The following is an 18,730-nucleotide window of genomic DNA, read 5'->3' as shown; positions in this document are numbered from 1 at the left end:
CATAACTTACTAGGCTGAGGTAGAGGAATTCACAAGCTCTGAAGTCTAGAAAGCTTGTCCGGGTTTGTGGTGTTTTGGTGGAGGTTCTTTTCCCTAACTGCTTCTCTTGATGTGCTGGCAATGATCCCTGAAGTAGTAAGGGAAATTAGTTGGCACTCAGCTAAGCATAGTTAGATGTTCCTTGCTTCAGAGAAGCTGTCTGGCTCCCCTCAGTTGTCTGTTGTGATCCACATTATGTCATTTAACCTCCTTCTACTGTCGTCCTTTTGAAAGATTAACCACAGGTGGTTTGGGACTCATATTCCCTTCAGTGAGACACTGGAACAGGTTGCCCAGGGAGGTTGTGGATCTACCCTCCTGGAGGGGATTGAAGCCAGATTGGATGGGACCTTGAGCAGCCTTCTCTAGTGGGAGGTGTCCCTGCCCATTGCAGGGGGTTGGAACTGGATGATCTTTAAGGTCCCTTCCAACTCAACCCATGCTAGGACTCTATGCATAGCTATACAGACCCCTGCTGAGAGGTCTGTCAGCTCTCTAGGAGCTGCAAGAAAAACTCTAATTTTTGTCTTTAAGAGGCCTAATTCCCAGGTTCTCTTTTCCTCAACAGCCATTAGGAGCCACTCTCCAGCCAAGCCTGTCCTCATCTTTGTCTCCTCCAGACGCCAGACCAGGCTGACTGCCTTGGACCTGATCGCTTTCCTGGCCACCGAGGATGATCCCAAACAGTGGCTGAAGATGGATGAGAGAGAGGTAGAGGCATTTTACCTGCATGATTTCTGCTTTGCTTCTGCTTTATTGATGTTTGTTTGTAACCTGTGAAGGCTTTGAAAGAGGAGGCAGCAAGGACAAGCAGACTTTGCATTTATTAGTTTAATAAGATTTGCATACCATTTGTGTTTGAATTAACAAGCTGAACATTTGGACCTACCAAGTTACTCCATTCTCATTATGTAAATGTGGAAGACTGAGGATTAAGGCCCAAGTTGTTGTCTCTTACCACTATTATGCAGAACACAGTTGTGTTTGAAGCACTCACAGCTTCAAGTGGAGGTTTCTTTAGGTAATTATGGGAGCAGTTTGTAGTTTTGTGTTTTAAATGAGCTTGATTAGCCTGAGTTTCATTTGACATTGAAACGGGGTACAAAGCTGCAGTAGTGCTGCATACACAGTGTCTGCTGCTGAGCTAAGAGGAACAGGGAACTGCTGGAGTGGGTCCAGAGGAGGCCACCAAGACGATCAGAGGGCTGGAGAACCTCCCCTGTGGGGACAGGCTGGGAGAGTTGGGGCTGTTCAGCATGGAGAAGAGAAGGCTCCAGGGAGACCTTGGAGCAGCCTTCCAGTAGCTGAAAGAGGCTACAGGAGAGCTGAGGAGGGAATTTTGCAAGGGATTGTAGTGATAGGATGAGAAGGGATTGGTTTGAAGCTTGAGAAGGGCAGATTTAGACTGAAGGTTTAGGATGAAATTCTTTCCAGTGAGGGTGGCGAGACATTGGAACAGGTTGCCCAGGGAGGCTGTGGTTGGACAAGGTCTTGAGCAACCTGGGCTGGTGGGAGGTGTCCCTGCCCGTGTCAGGGGGGTTGGAACTGGATGATCTTGGAGGTCCCTTTCAACCCAAACCATTCCCTGATTCTATGAATGCCTGACCCACAATGATTTCTTAAAAGAATAAAAATATTGTCTTCAGGTGATATTAATGTTAGCCTTGGACCAAGTGAAATAGACAAAATCCTTTCCATATTGCTGCAGCATTTTAAAGTACTAAAAGTAGTGAATAATTCCTTTAGTAGCAAGCACTTAGTAGGTATTCCCTGCTAAAATCCCTCCAGGTATTCCCTGTCTTAAATACCCAACTACTTCCAGTGTTTCTTAATTCCATATGGGATAAAAAGGGACCACTTAGGAGAACAAAATTGTTGTTGTCTTTAAGCAATATTTTTTGTTGCCTTTAAGCAATATTTCTTGTTGCCTGACAGTTTTGCATGGTGCTTTTTTTGCCAGCCAGTCTTCCTTCGGGGGGAACACAGAGAAAAGTGACTTTATTTTCAAAATATTTGTGATTGTTAATTGTGGAGTTTGCTGAGATCTGAGAGATTTTGCACAAATGAGCATGCACAGAATTCCCAAGCTCCACAGCAGGCCTTTCTTCCCCCTTCATTCAGCCCTATGTGTGTGATACTAATTCTGGCTGACATCAGATTCCTTTGAGAATCCACTGGGTTGTTTTGTTTCCTGGTGTGAGTGAGTTTGGTACATGAGGGACAAATGTTAGTCTATGTTTGTGTCAGCTTTCATGTGGGCACACTTCATGAGGCTTCTTTAAACTGCTGTAAGCAGTGCCATCCAGGAAAACATCTGGAAGGCTGACACTGAGGTAGGCACAGGTTCTTGCAGGCACTGAAAGGGATTCTTCTCTCTTACCCAGGATGGCAACTTCACTGTGCTGGTAACAGAAAGACTCAAGCATTGTGGGGGTGTGATTGCACTGTGGGAGAGACCAGTACTGGATCTGGTGGGACAGACCAGTACTGGATCTGGTGGGACAGACCAGTACTGGATCTGGTGGGAGAGACCAGTACTGGATCTGGTGGGACAGACCAGTACTGGATCTGGTGGGAGAGACCAGTACTGGATCAGGTGGGACAGACCAGTACTGGATCTGGTGGGACAGACCAGTACTGGATCTGGTGGGACAGACCAGTACTGGATCTTTGTTGCCTGCTAATCAGCTGTGTCATCATCTTAGCTTCCTTCTTCTTCTCTGTAGACCTTCTCCCTGTAGCAGCAGTGCCAAAGCAGGCTCTCCTTTGCAGCATGTGAAGGGTTCTGTTGACGAAGTCCCAGACTCTTTCTCTTCACAGTATTCACAGATTCATTCACAGAATGGTTTAAGTTGGAAGGGACCTTGAAGATCATCTAGTTCCACCTGCCCTGCCATGAGCAGGGACACTTCCCACTGGAGCATGTTGCTCAAGGCCTCATCCAACCTGTCAGATAACAGGCAAATGAAAAAGGGAATGAACCCCCAAACACCTCTATGCTTGCCCTGAGTTTTGTATAATCATGAGATGATTTTTAAATCTAGACTTTCTAGCTTAAATTCTCCTCTGGAGCTGTCAGCCAGGCCTGTCACATTCAAGCTCCCATTACTCAGCTTGTTGAAAGGGACAACAGCTGAGATTATCCTTTTGGAAACAGAGAGTGCCACCAGTTTGTGATGGAAAGCTTGGTAAGATCAGCTCTGCATTAGGAGCTAAAGAGGAACCAGTCCTTCCCCTTCAGAAAGTGCATCTCCATCTGTGGTGGCAGCAGATGTTGCAGGCTTTTTACAACATAATTTATTAGAATCGAGTTTTCAGTTTATTCATTTTTCTCTAATGTTTTTCCTGCTTTTTCTTCTCTGACCTAAAACAAAAGTACAAAGTAGTATTTCTTGCTTACTGTTTGAAGTTGGAGTGCAGTTCTCACCAGCAGCCAGGCAGGGTGTTTTCTTCTTGGGGTTGTTGAGAGGTTTTGAAAGAAATCCATTCTCTGGCCAGATGCTTGCATTATTTTGTTTATATTTCTGCAGTGCAGGGCCAGAGCAGAGCTGTACCCATCTACCCAGCTTGAACTTCAACCACAAGGGGGTTTGCATTCTGCTTTGTACATCATTTCCCCAGCTGCATCTTGTTAAGGCTATTCTTTACTAAACCTCTAGAAATAACTGAAGTCCTTTAGCACAAACATACCTACTGGCATGTTCAACAGCATCCATCCCAGGCAACAGCCACCTTCCACTGAACTCAAGGCCATGTCCAGTTCAGTCCGTGTCCCCAGAAGAAGGAGCACACAGTGCTGCTGGAGCAAGTCCAGAGGAGGCCACAAAGATGATCCAAGGACTGGAGTGCCTCTGCTATGAGGACAGGCTGTGGGAGCTGGGGGTGTTCAGCCTGGAGAAGAGAAGGCTCCAGGGGGACCTTAGAGCTGCCTGCCAGGACCTGAAGGGATCCTGCAGAAAGGCTGCAGAGAGACATCCTGAGGGTGTCTAGAGACTGGACAAGGAGGAATGGTTTGAAGTTGAGGCAGAGCAGGGTTAGACTGGAGCTGGGGAAGAATTTCTTCAGTATGAGGGTGGTGAGACTCTGGCACAGGCTGCCCAGGGAGGCTGTGGCTGCCTCCTGCCTGGGGGTGTTTAAGGCCAGGCTGAAAGAGGTCTTGAGCAGCTGAGTCTAGTTGAGAGGTGTCGCTGCCCATGGTGTGGAGGTTGGAGGAGATGATCTCTGAGGTCCCTTCCAACCTGAGCCATTCTATGACCCTCCACTAGGATCAGGCCCTTCTTGATTCTGGAATTTTAGAGCTGTGAAGGTTTATAAGATGTGTGAGCTGCTGCTGGGTTTGTGTCTGTGTTTGCATGCCCTGTGGAAATATGTAGACACATTCACGAATCTGAATTACCTTTTGCCATGTAGATGGGGTCTGCTTTGCTGAAGAACAAAGCAAACAAAACCAAAACAAAATACAAAACTATACCCACCCCACCCCCAAAAAAACACCAAAAAAATCCCCAACCCAAAAACCCAACCAAAGCCAAACCAACCAACCAACCAACCAAAACATACACATCAAAACCAAATGCCAGGCAAGCAAATAAAATCAAGCAACCACAACACCAAAAATGTGCAAAACATTTAAATTATCAAATCATAATTAAAAAATAAGAATCCCAAGAATTCCTGGAAAGCCCAAAGCTTACCTTTCCCTCTCTAACCTTTAAATCACATAACCTATTACCTCCACGTTATTGTTCTGAGGTAATGCCGTGCTATAAACCAGGCCCAGCAGAATCTGGTCTGTGTTACCAATATTGCTGTCTTTAGGAGAAGATTGGATTTTCAAATGTTCCTTGAGCAGTCTTGTCTGAGGTGTTTTGGGCATCTTGGTCACATGGGGAAGTTCAGGAGTCTGAGGATAGATTCCACTCTGCATCGGAAATAATTTTATACGATGATTTTGGTTTTGCCTTTCAAGACCAGGAAGATGCCCAAGAGCTAAAATAGTACTGCAAGACTCTTTCCTTTGTTGTTTGGTTTTGCTTTGAAAGATCCTGAAGGTACTCAAGAACAAAAATAACTCTTCTGATTATCTTTTTTTCTGCCTTTAAAGATCAGGGAGGTGCCCAAGAACAAAAATAACTCTGTAAGATGATTTTTATTTTTCCCCCCTGCCTTTAAACATCACAAAGGTACCCAGGGACGGAAATCATTGTGTAATATGGTGGGGGGTTTTCTGCCTTTAAGCATCACAAAGGTATCCAGGGACAGAAATCAGTGTGTAATATGGTGGGGGGTTTTCTGCCTTTAAACATCACAAAGGTACCCAGGGACAAAAATCATTTTATGAGATGATGGGGTGTTTTTTAATGCCTTTAAAGTTCAGGAAGGTACCCAAGAACAAAAGTAATTTTATAAGGTGATATTTTATTTTTAACCTTTAGAGATCTAGGAGGGTACAAACCCAGGCACAAAAATCAGTGTATAATATGGTGGGGGGGTTTTCTGCCTTTAAACACCACAAAGGTACCCAGGGACAAAAATCAGTGTATAATATGGTAGGGGTTTTTTTTTATGCCTTTAAACATCACAGAGGTACCCAGGAACAAAAACCTTTTTTCTTTTTTAAGATGATTTTTAAAATAACTCTGTAAGATGAATTTTTATTTTCTGCCTTTAAAGATCAGGAAGGTACCAAAGAACAAAAGTAATTTTATAAGCATTTTTCTTCCTACCTTTAACCCTCAGGAAGGTACCCAAGAACAGAAGTAATTTTATAAGCAGTTTTCTTCCTACCTTTAACCCTCAGGAAGGTACCCAAGAACAAAAGTAATTTTATAAGCATTTTTCTTCCTACCTTTAACCCTCAGGAAGGTACCCAAGAACAAAAGTAATTTTATAAGCATTTTTCTTCCTACCTTTAAAGATCAGGAAGGTACCCAAGAACAGAAGTAATTTTATAAGCAGTTTTCTTCTTACCTTTAACCCTCAGGAAGGTACCCAAGAACGAAAGCAATTTTATAAGCATTTTTTTTCCCTCCCTTTAACCCTCAGGAAGGTACCCAAGGACCAAAATAATTCTGTAAGGTGATGTATATTTTTTTTTCTCTTTGCCTTTAAAGATCAGGAAGCTGCCCAAGACCAAAACTAAGGTGGCCCAAGAATGATTCCTATTTGCTTCCCTCACTCTAGAAGTTCAACTTCCTTCTACGAGATGCTGTTTTTATGGCCCAATAGAGTGCAATTAAAATATATCTATATATATATATATATATATATATATATATAAATAAATGAACATTTAGTTATAAGAAGGAGCTGGTTTTATTTCACTTCACATCTGCAGCAGATGTGAAAGATGTAATTATTTTTGTCCTAGACTTCATAACTTTCCCGATCCTTTTGTTTGGCAACATCTTTCTTCTATTGGGCATTGGAGACAATTGATAAGCATTATTCAGTGGCATATGGTCTGAGTCTGACGTGCTTTGAAAAGAGTACAGAGTCCTAATAATGAGGATTCTGTGAAAATGGGAAAACCAGCCCAACAGATATGCTTTGAGAAAGTAGGGGTTTTTAGCATCTTGAAACAATATATCACACTCAAAGGGACAGAATTGGGCTGCACAATCTGTTAGCTCATTCTTGTCCAATCTGGTCTCCTCCTTTCTTTTGGAGCCAGCATTGTCATCAACTTGCTGAATTATACTCTGACTGGAATGTATTTCAGGCACAGGGTAATGTATCTACTTAAATGGAATCCTATCTTTCTACAAAAGCTTTTTAAGTATAATAAATTTAAAATACAAAAAGGGGGGAAAAAAGTTCTATTAGCTTAAAGTAAATGGTTCAACAGTTTACATGTGTGCAGGAACAAAGAAAATGGCTACTTACTAGCTGGAGGAAAATCTGTCTCCTTCAGAGATGAGAACAGAAAATATAGAAAGAAACCAAAGAAACCACCTTTTCTTTTTGTTAATACTAATAGTATTTTCTGCAATAAATATTTTGCAGTGCTCTTGGGGTCCCAGACTGCTTTCCAGAGCTGCGGTTTTGTTGTTTCGCTGGTTTGGTTTTTAAATCAAGATTTATTCCTAACCAACCTAACCTTAGGGAAACACAGGGGAGGAGATTGTTTTTTTATTTGGGGGGTGTCAATAAAAAATAAATGATAAAAAAATAAACCACCTTTAGCAAAACCTTTTCTGCATGGACCCAGTCCTGCCTGGCTGGGAGTCCAGGGCAAAAACCCTGCCTTGCATTAAGCTCCCTGCATCAGGGTTGTGTTGGAGGGGGTGGGGGTTAGGGCTGTGTATTTCTTTGGGTTATTTTTAATCTCCTTTTTCTGTTCTGTGCAGAAAAGAGATTTTCTTTAGCTTTTTATCATCTTAAAATAGATTTTCTTTACTTTCTCAGGAGCTTAAAATAGGTTTTCTTTACCTTTGCAGGATCTTAAAGTAGATTTTCTTATCTTTTTATGATCTTAAGGTAAAATGGGATTTTCCCTACCTGTTTATGGTCTCAAAATGAAATAGATTTTCTTTACCTGTCTATGGTCTCAAAATGAAATAGATTTTCTTTACCTGTCTATGATCTTAAGATAGAATTTTGGTTTTTTTTCTTTCCCTTTTTACGATCTTCAGAGTTTTCCCCTCGTGATCTTAAGGTAAAATACATAATTCTTTCTGTCCTGAAGATAAAAGAGGTTTTTTCTTTTCTGTTTTTAACATAAAATGTTTCCTTTACCCGTTTATGATCTTTAAATACCTTTTCTTTGCCCTCTCATGATCTCAAAATCTCTTTTCTTTACCCCTTTATGCTCTTAAAATATCTTTCCTTTACCCTCTTTCGATCTTAAAATAGCTATTCTATACCCTCTTATGATTTTAAAGTATTTTTTCTTTACCCTCATGTGGTCTTAAAATCTCTTTCTTTACCCTCATATGCTCTTAAAATCTCTTTCTTTCCCCTCTCAGGAGTTAACATTGCAGCTTTTTTATCAGGATAAAGAGCAGTGAAGTTCTAACAACGCAGAAGCATTACAGTTGTGTTCTCCTCATGCTGGTGTGTCTGTTTCTGCTTAATAAACCTATTAATTGTGCCATTATTCGTTAACAGAAGGTGCTCCTCTTCTTCCATTGCCCTGACATAACACAGTTGGCAGTGGTGGTTGTTGGCTGTTGGTGTTTTGGGGCTTTTTTTCTAGTAAATTGCCATGAGAATTTCAAGCCTTGGTTTGTGCCTATGGGTAAGAGAGTTGTGTTTATTACATTGATCTATGGGAAAGCAAGGGGTCAGCTAAAAATGACAGGGAGTCCCTGCTGCTAAAATGACAGGATTATAGCACGTGTGCCAGCTCTCCTGCTAAGGGTTCTGTAGTTTGCCTGTGGTAAATTACACTGCCTTGCAGGTACGACTAACAGCACCACAGGCACTGCTGTAATACAAGTCAGGGGTGTGGGGGGGGAAATAACCACCACTGATTGTAAAAGCAAGAAGAACATGCTGGAATAAATCCCCAGCAGGGTGAATTTAGGATGGTTGGGGTTGTTGGTTGGTTGGGTGTTTTTGTAATGCTGGCAACTGTACGGCAAAACATTTGAGCTTAGGTTCTGTAGTGAAATTAAGCACCAGTGTAAAACTGCCTGTGCTGAAGGAGCAGCCTAATTGCTAGAGACTAATCCGAAGCAGCTAATTTCCAGAGGAAAAAGGAGTTGAGATTCATTATCTTCCCCACAGCAAATTCTGCTCATCTCAATAAGGAAACAAATGGCATTGCAAGTGGCTTGTTCCTTTACATCAGGGGTGTAACTAGCAAGTGGCTTGTTCCTTTGCATCAAACCTTGTGTCATAAAGTTGGTGGGGAGGAGAAATATTAGTTCAGTGATAAATATCTTTCATCAACTTTTGGGTGCAGAAATTGAGTTAAAATCTAAATGCATTCCTTTTTTTTCCATTTATTTTCCTGCTATTTTCCCCAGTGCCATTTCCTGCTTTTCCACCTCAACTCCCTTTCAGATGCAGAGTTTTAACTCTCCTTTCTCAAAGTGTCTCTCTCAGCACTTTTTCTTTATTTTTCTGGTATTTTCCCCTTGCCATTTCCTATTGTTTCACCTTCACTCCCTGTCAACCATACAAATGTAACTCTTGTTTCTCCAAGTGCCTCTTGCAGCACTGCACAGTGCTAGTACCACTTCATAAATCCATAGCACAAAAGGCATCGATAGGTTCAAAAGCACAGTTAGTGCTGTGTGCTGCTGGTCATCATTGCACAGAAAACAGTGCAGAGGTTCTGAGCTTTTGGCAAGCTGGGCTTTGGTGGTTTGGAGGATTTTTTGCCTTAGAAGCAAAAAGAATTTCAGATGGGTTATAATTCATGTTGTCTACACTGCAGTCACATGTCTGCATGGTGATTAGAGAAATCAAAGGTTTGCTGATCGCATCTAGATAGATAAACTTTATCCTCTAACATATCCTCCTTTCATTCAGTTCTTTACTTTCTTCTACTTATCTGCCCCTCTTCTTTCCCTTTCCTAAAGAGGCTTCTCTCCCCTCTTCACTTCTCAGTTCACTGGTGGCTTTTTCTTTCTGTTTCCTTTCAGTGTGATCTAGTCCCTCTCACTCTCTTCTTCTGTAAGCAACCTTTCTCAGGTTGTACAACAAACTTCCCATATCCTCTAACAGGGGAACATCCAGGTGACTGTGTTGGGAGGGGAAACGAAGCCTAGGAGCTTGCATTGGCAGATGAAATTGATTGGACCAACCCAGAGCTTGAGCAATGTATTTTTTCCCGTGTTTTCCCTTACTTCCCTCAGTCCTGGTTCTGTTAGTCAATACTGCTTCAGAAATTGACCTGTTTTGATGCTTTGTGACTTGCTTAACCTGACAAAATTGTTTGATCTGCAAAATTTCTCACCCTTCTTTGGTGGTTTGTTGATTTCTTAAGTCCTGTGGGCTATTACATTCTCTGGCTCTTCTGTCCCTGTTAGGGATTGTGGGGTTTTTAATGTATATAATAGCAGTGATTGATGTCCCTTGGGTTTAGATATGTGAATAATTTTAGTAACATGAAGGTCTGAGAATGATAAAACCCAGGGAAGCATTTAGAGAAGAGAAGAATTCTGAACATTGGAAGTGCAACACCTTGGAGTGAAGATACCACAGCACTCATGGAGGTTTTGTGTCTCAGTACTTGGAGACACTGAGTCCAAGAAGAGACTAAGTGCCCAGTCCCCGTTCTTCAGTCACCACGAGTAACTTCTTCTCTACTACCTCTTTTCTCCACACTTGGCTGTAACTCCTGGGTTAACCATGAATGATGCTGCCCACATATATGCAATATCATTATGCCACTGCTGGTGGCACCAGGAAACCATTAATAAGAGATGAGGTTTTGGAAGTTCCAGGCTATAATGATATTAAAATCACATAAAATAACAAATGGCCTTAGAAATAAAACCACAGAACGAGGTAAAGGCAGCAAACGAGGCAGGAGTTACAAAGCTCTCGGTCATTGTTAGTGAGGAGATTTTCACAGAGGCTGTCTGCAGACATAGTTGAGCATATTATGGAATTTACTACTTGAAAATATAGGCAAGAAATAGAGTTACAGTTATAGTAATTGAAATCATTCTGAGTAGCCACCAACATGAGATTGGGGGGGGGGGGGGGGGGAGTAATAGCAGTAATTTAAAAGTAGCTGTATGTCTGGGCTTCTAAAAGTTCTGCATGAAGGCACGTACTGTACCTGGGGTTTCACTGCAGGGTTTGAGTCTGCAAGCTACAAACTTACACTCAAAAATAAACAAAAAAAATCAGATTAATTGGTATTGAAGCCTGTGAATAAGCAACTGCTTAGCTTGCATAATTACTGCAGAGTCCTGCAGCTGAAGAGCCCTGCCCGCCTTTTCACCGGCATTAGCCCGGCTTCTTGTTCATGGCTGTTATTGTGTTGCTGGTTGCAAGGATTTGCTGTTTCTGTACCACTTCTAGCCCCTTTGATACTGGGGATTGCATTAAACAAACACGGAGCAGAATGCACAGCAGTTGCCAGACCTGTCAAGATATTTCCAGCGTTTTCATTTCCTTGTCTTGCACTGCTTGGTGTGTCAATAAAGTCCTGTCTGTGCACTCTCTGCTCCCCTCATTAATTTACTATTTCATTTTGTTGCTGTTGTTTGAGGGCATTTTTTTTGGGGGGGTTGCCCCCTATTTCTTTTTTTTAAGCCTAAAACCAGACTGTTCAGAGACTGAAAACTGGTTTGGTGCTTGCAAAAACAGCACTGAGAAATTATCTTTGCTTTACAGAAAGAAAAAATAGGGGGGGAAGGGGGTAAAAACAAGCCTTTAGCTAGAAGTAAAAAGGCTATAAAGCTGAAAACAACCCTTGAGCTAAAAGAAGAAAAAAGCTAAAAGCAGCCCTTTAGCTAAAAAGTTACAAAAAATAAACCCAGCCCTTTAGCTAAAAAGTTGGAAAGCTAAAGCCAAGCCTTTAGCTAAAAACTAAAAGCAGCTCAAAAGCTAAACCCGACCCTCCTTAAAGCTTCGCATTTCTGAGCAGTCTGCTTTAGAACGTGCAACTCTTCTTCCTGTTGCAGATGAATGACATTATAGTGACTGTCAGAGATTCCAATCTGAAGCTGACCCTGGCTTTTGGAATAGGCATGCACCACGCAGGCCTGCATGAAAGGGACAGGAAAACGGTGGAAGAGCTCTTTGTGAACTGCAAAATCCAGGTAGGTTTGCTCCTGGAATCCTGCCCTACGGAGCTTCCCAGGGCATTTTAGAAGTTGGGGTTTTTGTTGTTGTTGTTGCTGCATCTCCCTCATTAATATTTCTTTCTGTTTTAGGTTCTTATTGCCACCAGCACCTTAGCTTGGGGTGTAAATTTTCCGGCCCATTTAGTGATTGTTAAAGGGACAGAATACTACGACGGGAAAACAAGGCGCTACGTGGATTATCCCATCACAGGTACTCACGGGCGGGCCTTGTGGAAATGCTCATCTGCTGAAGTCTGCTTCAAGCATATGCAAATGATCTGAATTGTTTAGTAAGTGATCACTAAAAATACCTCTTTGAAGGAGAGGCTTAGGGGTGCTGAGGAGAGGCTTTCTTCACTCAGAGCGAGTTGTAGAACTCTGAAGCTTTTATGCGATGACAAAAATCTTTCTGTCCTGGAAATCTTTTTTCCTGCTCGGCTCCCTTGATGGCTGCCATCCAAAAGGGGCAACCTAAAGTCGTATTTAGCTACCTAGTTAATTGTAGAAGAGGAAGTTTTCATGCATGCAAATCGTTCTGTTTATTTGTTGGTTTGGTTTTGGAGGCTTTTCAAAAGAGAAACCTCTTTTTAACAGTAAGCTCAGCCCTGGTTTGAAGTGCGGCAGCTGAGTCACACATGTATGAGAACATAAATAACAATAACCAAAACACCTTCGCTGCTCTGCTGTCTTCGGTGGTCTAAGTGATACTTCAAGTAAGTGACACTTCAGGAGTAAGCAGCTAAACCCAATATTTGGATTTCTGGCTTGATGTGGATTTTTATCTCTTTCCCGCTCCAGGAAAATCCACTTCTCAAACTGCTCTGCAATGTTTTTACCAAGCGTAGGAAAGTGAGCCCTGGAAGAGCTTCTCTCAGAGTTCAGACAGGGAGAATATTTGTCTGGATGGTACTGAGCTTGAAGAATGAGGGCAAGCTAAATTTGTTCCAGGTTTCCTGTTCTGTTTTTCCTTTCTCTTCACAAGAGGAGGTTTATAATAAATGATCCTATACTATGCTAGAGATGGGGATCCACCTAGAATGATCGAGGTGGTATTGGTGGTGTAGATCAAGAGCTCACCTCTTTTACACCATGCACTGTTCTTCCAGCAAGAGAAACTTAACTGATGAGCAAAAGCTAAACCTGAAAATACTGCAGGGGTTACTCCTCCCAATAACCCATCAGAGGGCTTCATTTAGTGGTTAGTGCTCTGCAGGGAACTTGAGATCGTTTTCCAGCCCAAAGATTCTGGAGTGACCTGGGAAGCTTAGCCACACAGACTTACGTTTTGTGACAGGCTTGGGCTGATGTAAGCTTAGGACAGAGAAGTAGGATCTCGCTCGTCCCATCTGGAGGAACAACTGACTTCATTACTGCCTGGGGAAAAGTGATGAGGAAAGAAATCAACTGAAGTTTTAAATGTGAGGTTGAATCTGTGGGACAGTCAGAGATCACTGAGAGAGAAAATTTAGATCAGTAGTAGAGACAATGTAGAAATCAGAAACTCAAAGCTGTTGAAGACTGTCCTGGCTTGGGGCAGGCTTTAGAAATCTGTTGCAAAAGCACTCCCAAAGGCTTTAGGGAATGCTTTTACTTTCACTGCTTAGTGTGCATTATGAATTCAGGTGACTTGGACACTGGGGGATTGTCCAATTCCTGAATTTTCAGTCAGATAGGGAGGGGGAGGGGGTGGATGGAACAGCACCATCTGTGGGGGAAGCATTTAAGGTTTTGTTGTCTGCGCTGCAACAGAGAATGCAGCGGCCTTGCTTCATGGAGGCACATGTGGTGAGGCTTGCTTACAGCATCTTTATTTTTAACTTTCTAGAGAATATTTCTGCATCTGGAAGTTCTCTGGATAGGTAGCACAGTTTTGCAGCAGCAATAAAATGACAATGTAATGAATTTCTTTCTGAAAGAGCTCCAAAATTTCACAATGCCTGATGTCCTTAACGCTGCCCTCCAGTTGTTCCTGCGCTCCTCTGCCATGGCTTCTTCCTGCTGAAGTTACCTTTCTGTGTCAGGAATGCACTTGGCTCCAAGGAAGCAGCTGAGGGCAGAATGAATCATTCTGAAGTGTTCAGTAATTTCAAAATGAGTCCAAGCTCTTCTCTGAGTGAAGCTGGAGGGTTTGAGGAGGGCCTTTTCTCAGTGACCAGACGTTCAGTCAGCCAGCTGGACCTTACTGAGCGTTTCAGAAGTTTAGTCCAGTGATTAAAAGCAGCCAAGCAACTTAAACTCAGTAAAGAAAACACTGGGTTTGGATAATGACACAGTGGAGGTTGGCAAAAATCAGTTCCTGAGGCTTTTTGGTAAATCCATTTCCTCTGTGGTATTGTGCACAATTGAATTCACCACACTAGAACAGCAAGTGCACACCCTCCTGTGCACACACCTGCCACTAACAGCATCTTCAGGCTGGCTTCATGCTGCATTTGCATCTTTCTCCTCAATTAACAAAAGGAATAAGCTGATAGAAAGCAGTGCTGTCTGTAGAGCTCATGGCTGTAGAAGTGAAAATGTGTTACTAAAAACTGTTTATGGACCCTGGGCTCTTTCTCCTGTTATGGGCTGCTGCTGTGTCCATCCTACAGCCTCTGGCTTTTCCTTCCCTGAGGAAGCTTGGACCAAAAGCATGTTGATTCTGAAGCCCATTGTTTTCCAAATGTCAAACAGATTCACAGAATGGTTTGGGTTGTAAAGGGCCTCCAAAGGTCATCCAGTCCAGCGCCCTGCAGTCAGCAGGGATGTCCTCCACTAGAGCTGCTTGCTCACAGCCTTGTCCAGCCTCACCTTGGATATCCCCAGGGATGGGGCCTCAACTAGCTCCCTGGGCAACCTGTTGTGGTGTTCCATTTCCCTTTTACATTTTATCTCTAAATATATTAGGATTTGTCTTCCTCTCAGAAATATTCAAGGCCAAGGAAACCATACAGAGCAGAAAAGCTCATTAAAGAAACTTTTGCTATTGTGAAGTCAAATACTTGAACACTGGGAAATAACCATTGCCATTGTAGGCTTCAGGAGTTCCCTTTCTCATCGTCTTTAATTCCATGTGATCAAATGAGGGATGGATGTGGAAAGGAAGGAGAGTAGAGGACATTTATCTGAGGTGGAAGCTTAGATTCTGTTGTGGTGGGTGGTCTTCAAGTGTGCAGGAAGATGGTCTCTGCTGGGAAGAAGTTCCTCATCAATGTATGGGAGATAGAATAGAATGAGATGTGTTAAAGCAAACAGGGCACAGGAGGGCAAAGAAATCCCCAGCTCCTGTGCTGCACTTCATACAGTCCTAAAGATATCAATTTGTACATTCAAGCAAAGAAAGGGTTGCTATGTTATTGTCTCTTGGGCAGATGTGCTTCAGATGATGGGACGTGCTGGCAGACCACAGTTTGATGACCAAGGCAAAGCTGTCATTCTGGTCCATGACATTAAGAAAGACTTCTACAAAAAGTTCCTGTATGAACCCTTCCCAGTGGAATCCAGGTAAAGTCAAGAGAGCAGTGTGATTAAAATCATAGAGTCAGGGAATGGGGTGGGTTGGAAGGGAGCTTCAGGATCATCCAGTTCTAAACTCCCTCCCATGGACAGGGACACCTCCCACCAGCCCAGGTTGCTCAAGGCTTCATCCAACCTGGCCTCGAGCACCTCCAGGGAGAGGACACCACAGCCTCCCTGGGCAACCTGTTCCAGTGCCTCCCCAGCCTCACTGCAAAGAATTTCTTTCTAATTCCCAGTCTAAATCTGTCCTCCTCGAACTTCAATCCATTCCCCTTCATCCTATCAAAACAAGCCCTTGTGAAAAGTCCCTCCCCAAGTGCTGATGATACCTGCAGGTGCTGATGCTGCATTGAGACCGTGTGGCACTGGCCCAGACTGGGAAATCTCTCTCTTCATTGCTAAATAGAGAAATCCTGTCCTCAGCAGAACAGCAGTAATCACATCTTGTTCCTGCTTGGCATGCTGGAAATGTTCTGTGCCTCTAGAGGCCCCTTCCTACCAATTCTGTGATGCTGTGTTTCCAGTAGTTCATTTTGTGTGTGTAGTTTGATATATTCCATCTTTCTCTATAAACAAAGACTGTTTGATGAATGTTCAGATGCAGATGCCCTTATTTATAGCAATCTCATTAAGTTCTATGTAGGTTGTGACCCAACTAACTCAGAGTTGTTTTGGTCTCTCTTGTGATCAAGTATTCAAAGTAAGAGGATCCAGAGCTTCAAAGACAAACTGTTTGGGGAGTTATGAAGAGGTTTTAGTCTTAGAAATGCTTTCCCATCTGTTCTCCCAAAGAGCAGATTTGTCAGCTTTGGGTAGGATTTCCAATTTGTACAGTTGAACTTCATCTTTAATTAAAGGTTGTTGCTAAAAGCCATTGTCTGTGTATGAGTTGTAAGACTTGAGTACCCAACTCCTGTACCAGGCCTTGTGCTCTCCCTGACTGTGTGTCTGAGATATGGCACCTTAGAAGCAACAGAGAAAGCACTTCCTTAGGAAATCTCTGTTGAGTGATCTCTCTCCAGTTTCTGACAGACAACCTGAGTGGAACATCTGCAGTTCTTGCCTTCAGAACCCTGCAATCACTGGTGCAGAGCAGTAAAAGAGCTACTCATACAGAATTACTCTTTACTTTTTTAGCAACAGGGCAAGAACAATAGAAAAAGAAAATACCAAGAAAAGTTAGGTTGATCCTTAAGGATATTTGCCATTCCCTGACTGAACTCTAGCCAGGCATGATCTCATTAGATATCCTAATGGAAGTCTTTGTTCCATTTAATGACACTAAAGAGCATTTCACTTGGGAAGAATCACTTTAAACTGCTTTCATTCTTCTGTGTGTCTGAGCTGAGATCTTTCTGGGTGAGGTGACTGTTTGGGGTTGAAGGTGAGGCAAAATCTGGGGGAAGCAGTTTTGATGTCATTTTAATAGCCCTGAAGTATTTGTCAAGTATTAGCTAAGCTATTGCCACTGTTTCATTTCCTGTTTGCCTTTCCATATGATTCTCGGTTGCACTCGCCCAGCACGATCATATGGTCAACATATAGCAGGCAGAGGTTACCACTGAGTAGCTCCATCTGAGTGCATTCCATGGATGACTTCAGCTTGTGCATTCTTGCTCCAATCAAAAAGTGATTTGAGCTTCATTCCACTACCATGTAAAGAAGATGACTGACCCCCCAATTACATTCCCCCTTCCTCCCCTCTCCCCTTTTAACAAAAGATGACTATTTTCAGATTAAAAGTAATAAACCTTTTAATGCTTCACTCTCCAGAATATATTACCTGTCTTTGTGATTGTAAATATCAGCCAAATCCTCTTGTTTCCTGTTCTCCAGCTTGTTAGAAGTGCTGGCTGACCACTTGAATGCCGAAATAGCTGCTGGAACGATCACTTCTAAGCAGGATGCAATGGATTATATCACCTGGACTTACTTCTTCCGTCGGCTTATCATGAACCCAACGTGAGTATAAACGATAACTGCAGTTTCATCTAAAGGTACCTGGAGAGTAGAGCTGGTCCAAAGGTGATCCCACTGCTCTTGGAGCCTGGCATATTTAGCAGGCTCCAGCACAGGAGCATTTCTGGCCCACACATGGAACAGGACTTGTGTGCACATTTGTTTGGTAGGTTTGTTTCTCTAAACACAAATGCCTTTCTTGGCAGATAACTTTACAGTTGAGTTACAACCAGAAACCAGCCTTAAGAGAGGGCTCCATCAGCACCCCTAAAATGGAGCTCCAGATTATCACATTCCTTTAGGTATTGTAGTTATAATATGTTCCTTTTTTTAGTTTTTTAGCTACCACATTGTTATGTTCTGCTCAGTTTTCTATAGGAAATCTATAAAGATTTGGCTTTTTCTAATAAATGAGAGAATAGCTCTCAGCTGTTCCTCTGTGATGAAGTTTACTCCATTAGGCTATCCTGGTGAAGCCATGTGTGCAATATTTTCAGTGATTGTTATCATCCTGCCTAGCTCCAGCTGGGATGCAGATCATCCTGAGCAGTTCCAGCAATGCAGCCTGCCTTTGCCCCAGCGTTACTTTGGGTAGATCATGGAATCATTGAGGTCAGACAAGACCTGTACGGTCATCGAGTCCCACCATAACCCAACCACCATGGCCACTGAACTCTGTCCTGAAGCACCACATCTACAGCTTCTTGAGCACCTCCGGGCATGGGGACCCCACCACCTCCCTGGGCAGCCTGTCCCAATCTCTGACCACTCTTGAAGCAAGGAAATTTTTCTAATCTCCAACCAAACCCTCCCCTGGCACAATTTCAGGCCATTGCCTCTCATCCTATCACCTGATACTGGGGAGAAGAGACCACCTCAATGCAACCTCCTTTTCAGGTAGCTGTAAGATGCTGTAAGATGTAAGAGTTGGTCATTGGTCCATGGGTCTCTGGTCCATCAGCTGTACCATAACTCAGTACCATTTCCATGGTACCATTAGGAGATGGCAGCTGCTGAAGGCTACTAGCTGAGGACAGCAAACGTGATTGGTGACTGCAGTGCAGTGATTTAGAATCATAGAATGTTCTGGCTTGGAAGGGACCTCTGAAGGTCATCTAGTCCAACCACTTCTGCAGTAAACAGGGGGTATCCTCAACTAGATCAGGCTGCCCAGGGCCCTGTTGAGCCCCACTTTGAATATCTCCAGGGGTGAGGCCCCAAGCACCGCCCTGGGCAACCTGTTTCATGAGTCGCTACCTGTGCTTCCCCCATACTTGTTCATAAGCTAATTCTGCTTTCAGGACTGTAAAGTCTCAGAGAGCACATTTCCTGCCAGCAGGTGGATGCTGTCAATTCATCCTTTTTTGTGCCTTTGTTTCCAAAGCCCTTCTGGCTAGCAAGTTGGAGGTTTTTTCCCCTTTAATATTTTTGGCTGACTCTGTCCCCCTTGCCCCCCATTTTCATGGCATGTGTCACTGTTGCCA

General features: G+C 43.0%; 1 protein-coding gene across 1 annotated transcript in view; it reads left to right on the top strand.

Annotated features, from left to right (window-relative positions):
- ASCC3 (activating signal cointegrator 1 complex subunit 3) overlaps positions 1 to 18,730 on the top strand; it is a 144,730-nt gene that overhangs the window by 86,914 nt on the left and 39,086 nt on the right. The window contains exons 30-34 of the mRNA XM_068160441.1: positions 608 to 750; positions 11,628 to 11,765; positions 11,880 to 12,000; positions 15,140 to 15,272; positions 17,124 to 17,249. Coding sequence (XP_068016542.1) covers positions 608 to 750; positions 11,628 to 11,765; positions 11,880 to 12,000; positions 15,140 to 15,272; positions 17,124 to 17,249 — 661 coding nt within the window. The remainder of the gene's footprint in view (positions 1 to 607; positions 751 to 11,627; positions 11,766 to 11,879; positions 12,001 to 15,139; positions 15,273 to 17,123; positions 17,250 to 18,730) is intronic.

This window comes from Melanerpes formicivorus, unplaced genomic scaffold (assembly GCF_026170545.1).
Source record: "Melanerpes formicivorus ecotype bairdi unplaced genomic scaffold, bMelFor1.0.p_v2 SCAF_50, whole genome shotgun sequence".
In the NCBI taxonomy this organism is placed as follows: Eukaryota; Metazoa; Chordata; class Aves; order Piciformes; family Picidae; genus Melanerpes; species Melanerpes formicivorus.
Note: the sequence above shows the minus strand (reverse complement) of the source record. Positions and strands in the feature narration are given on the sequence as shown.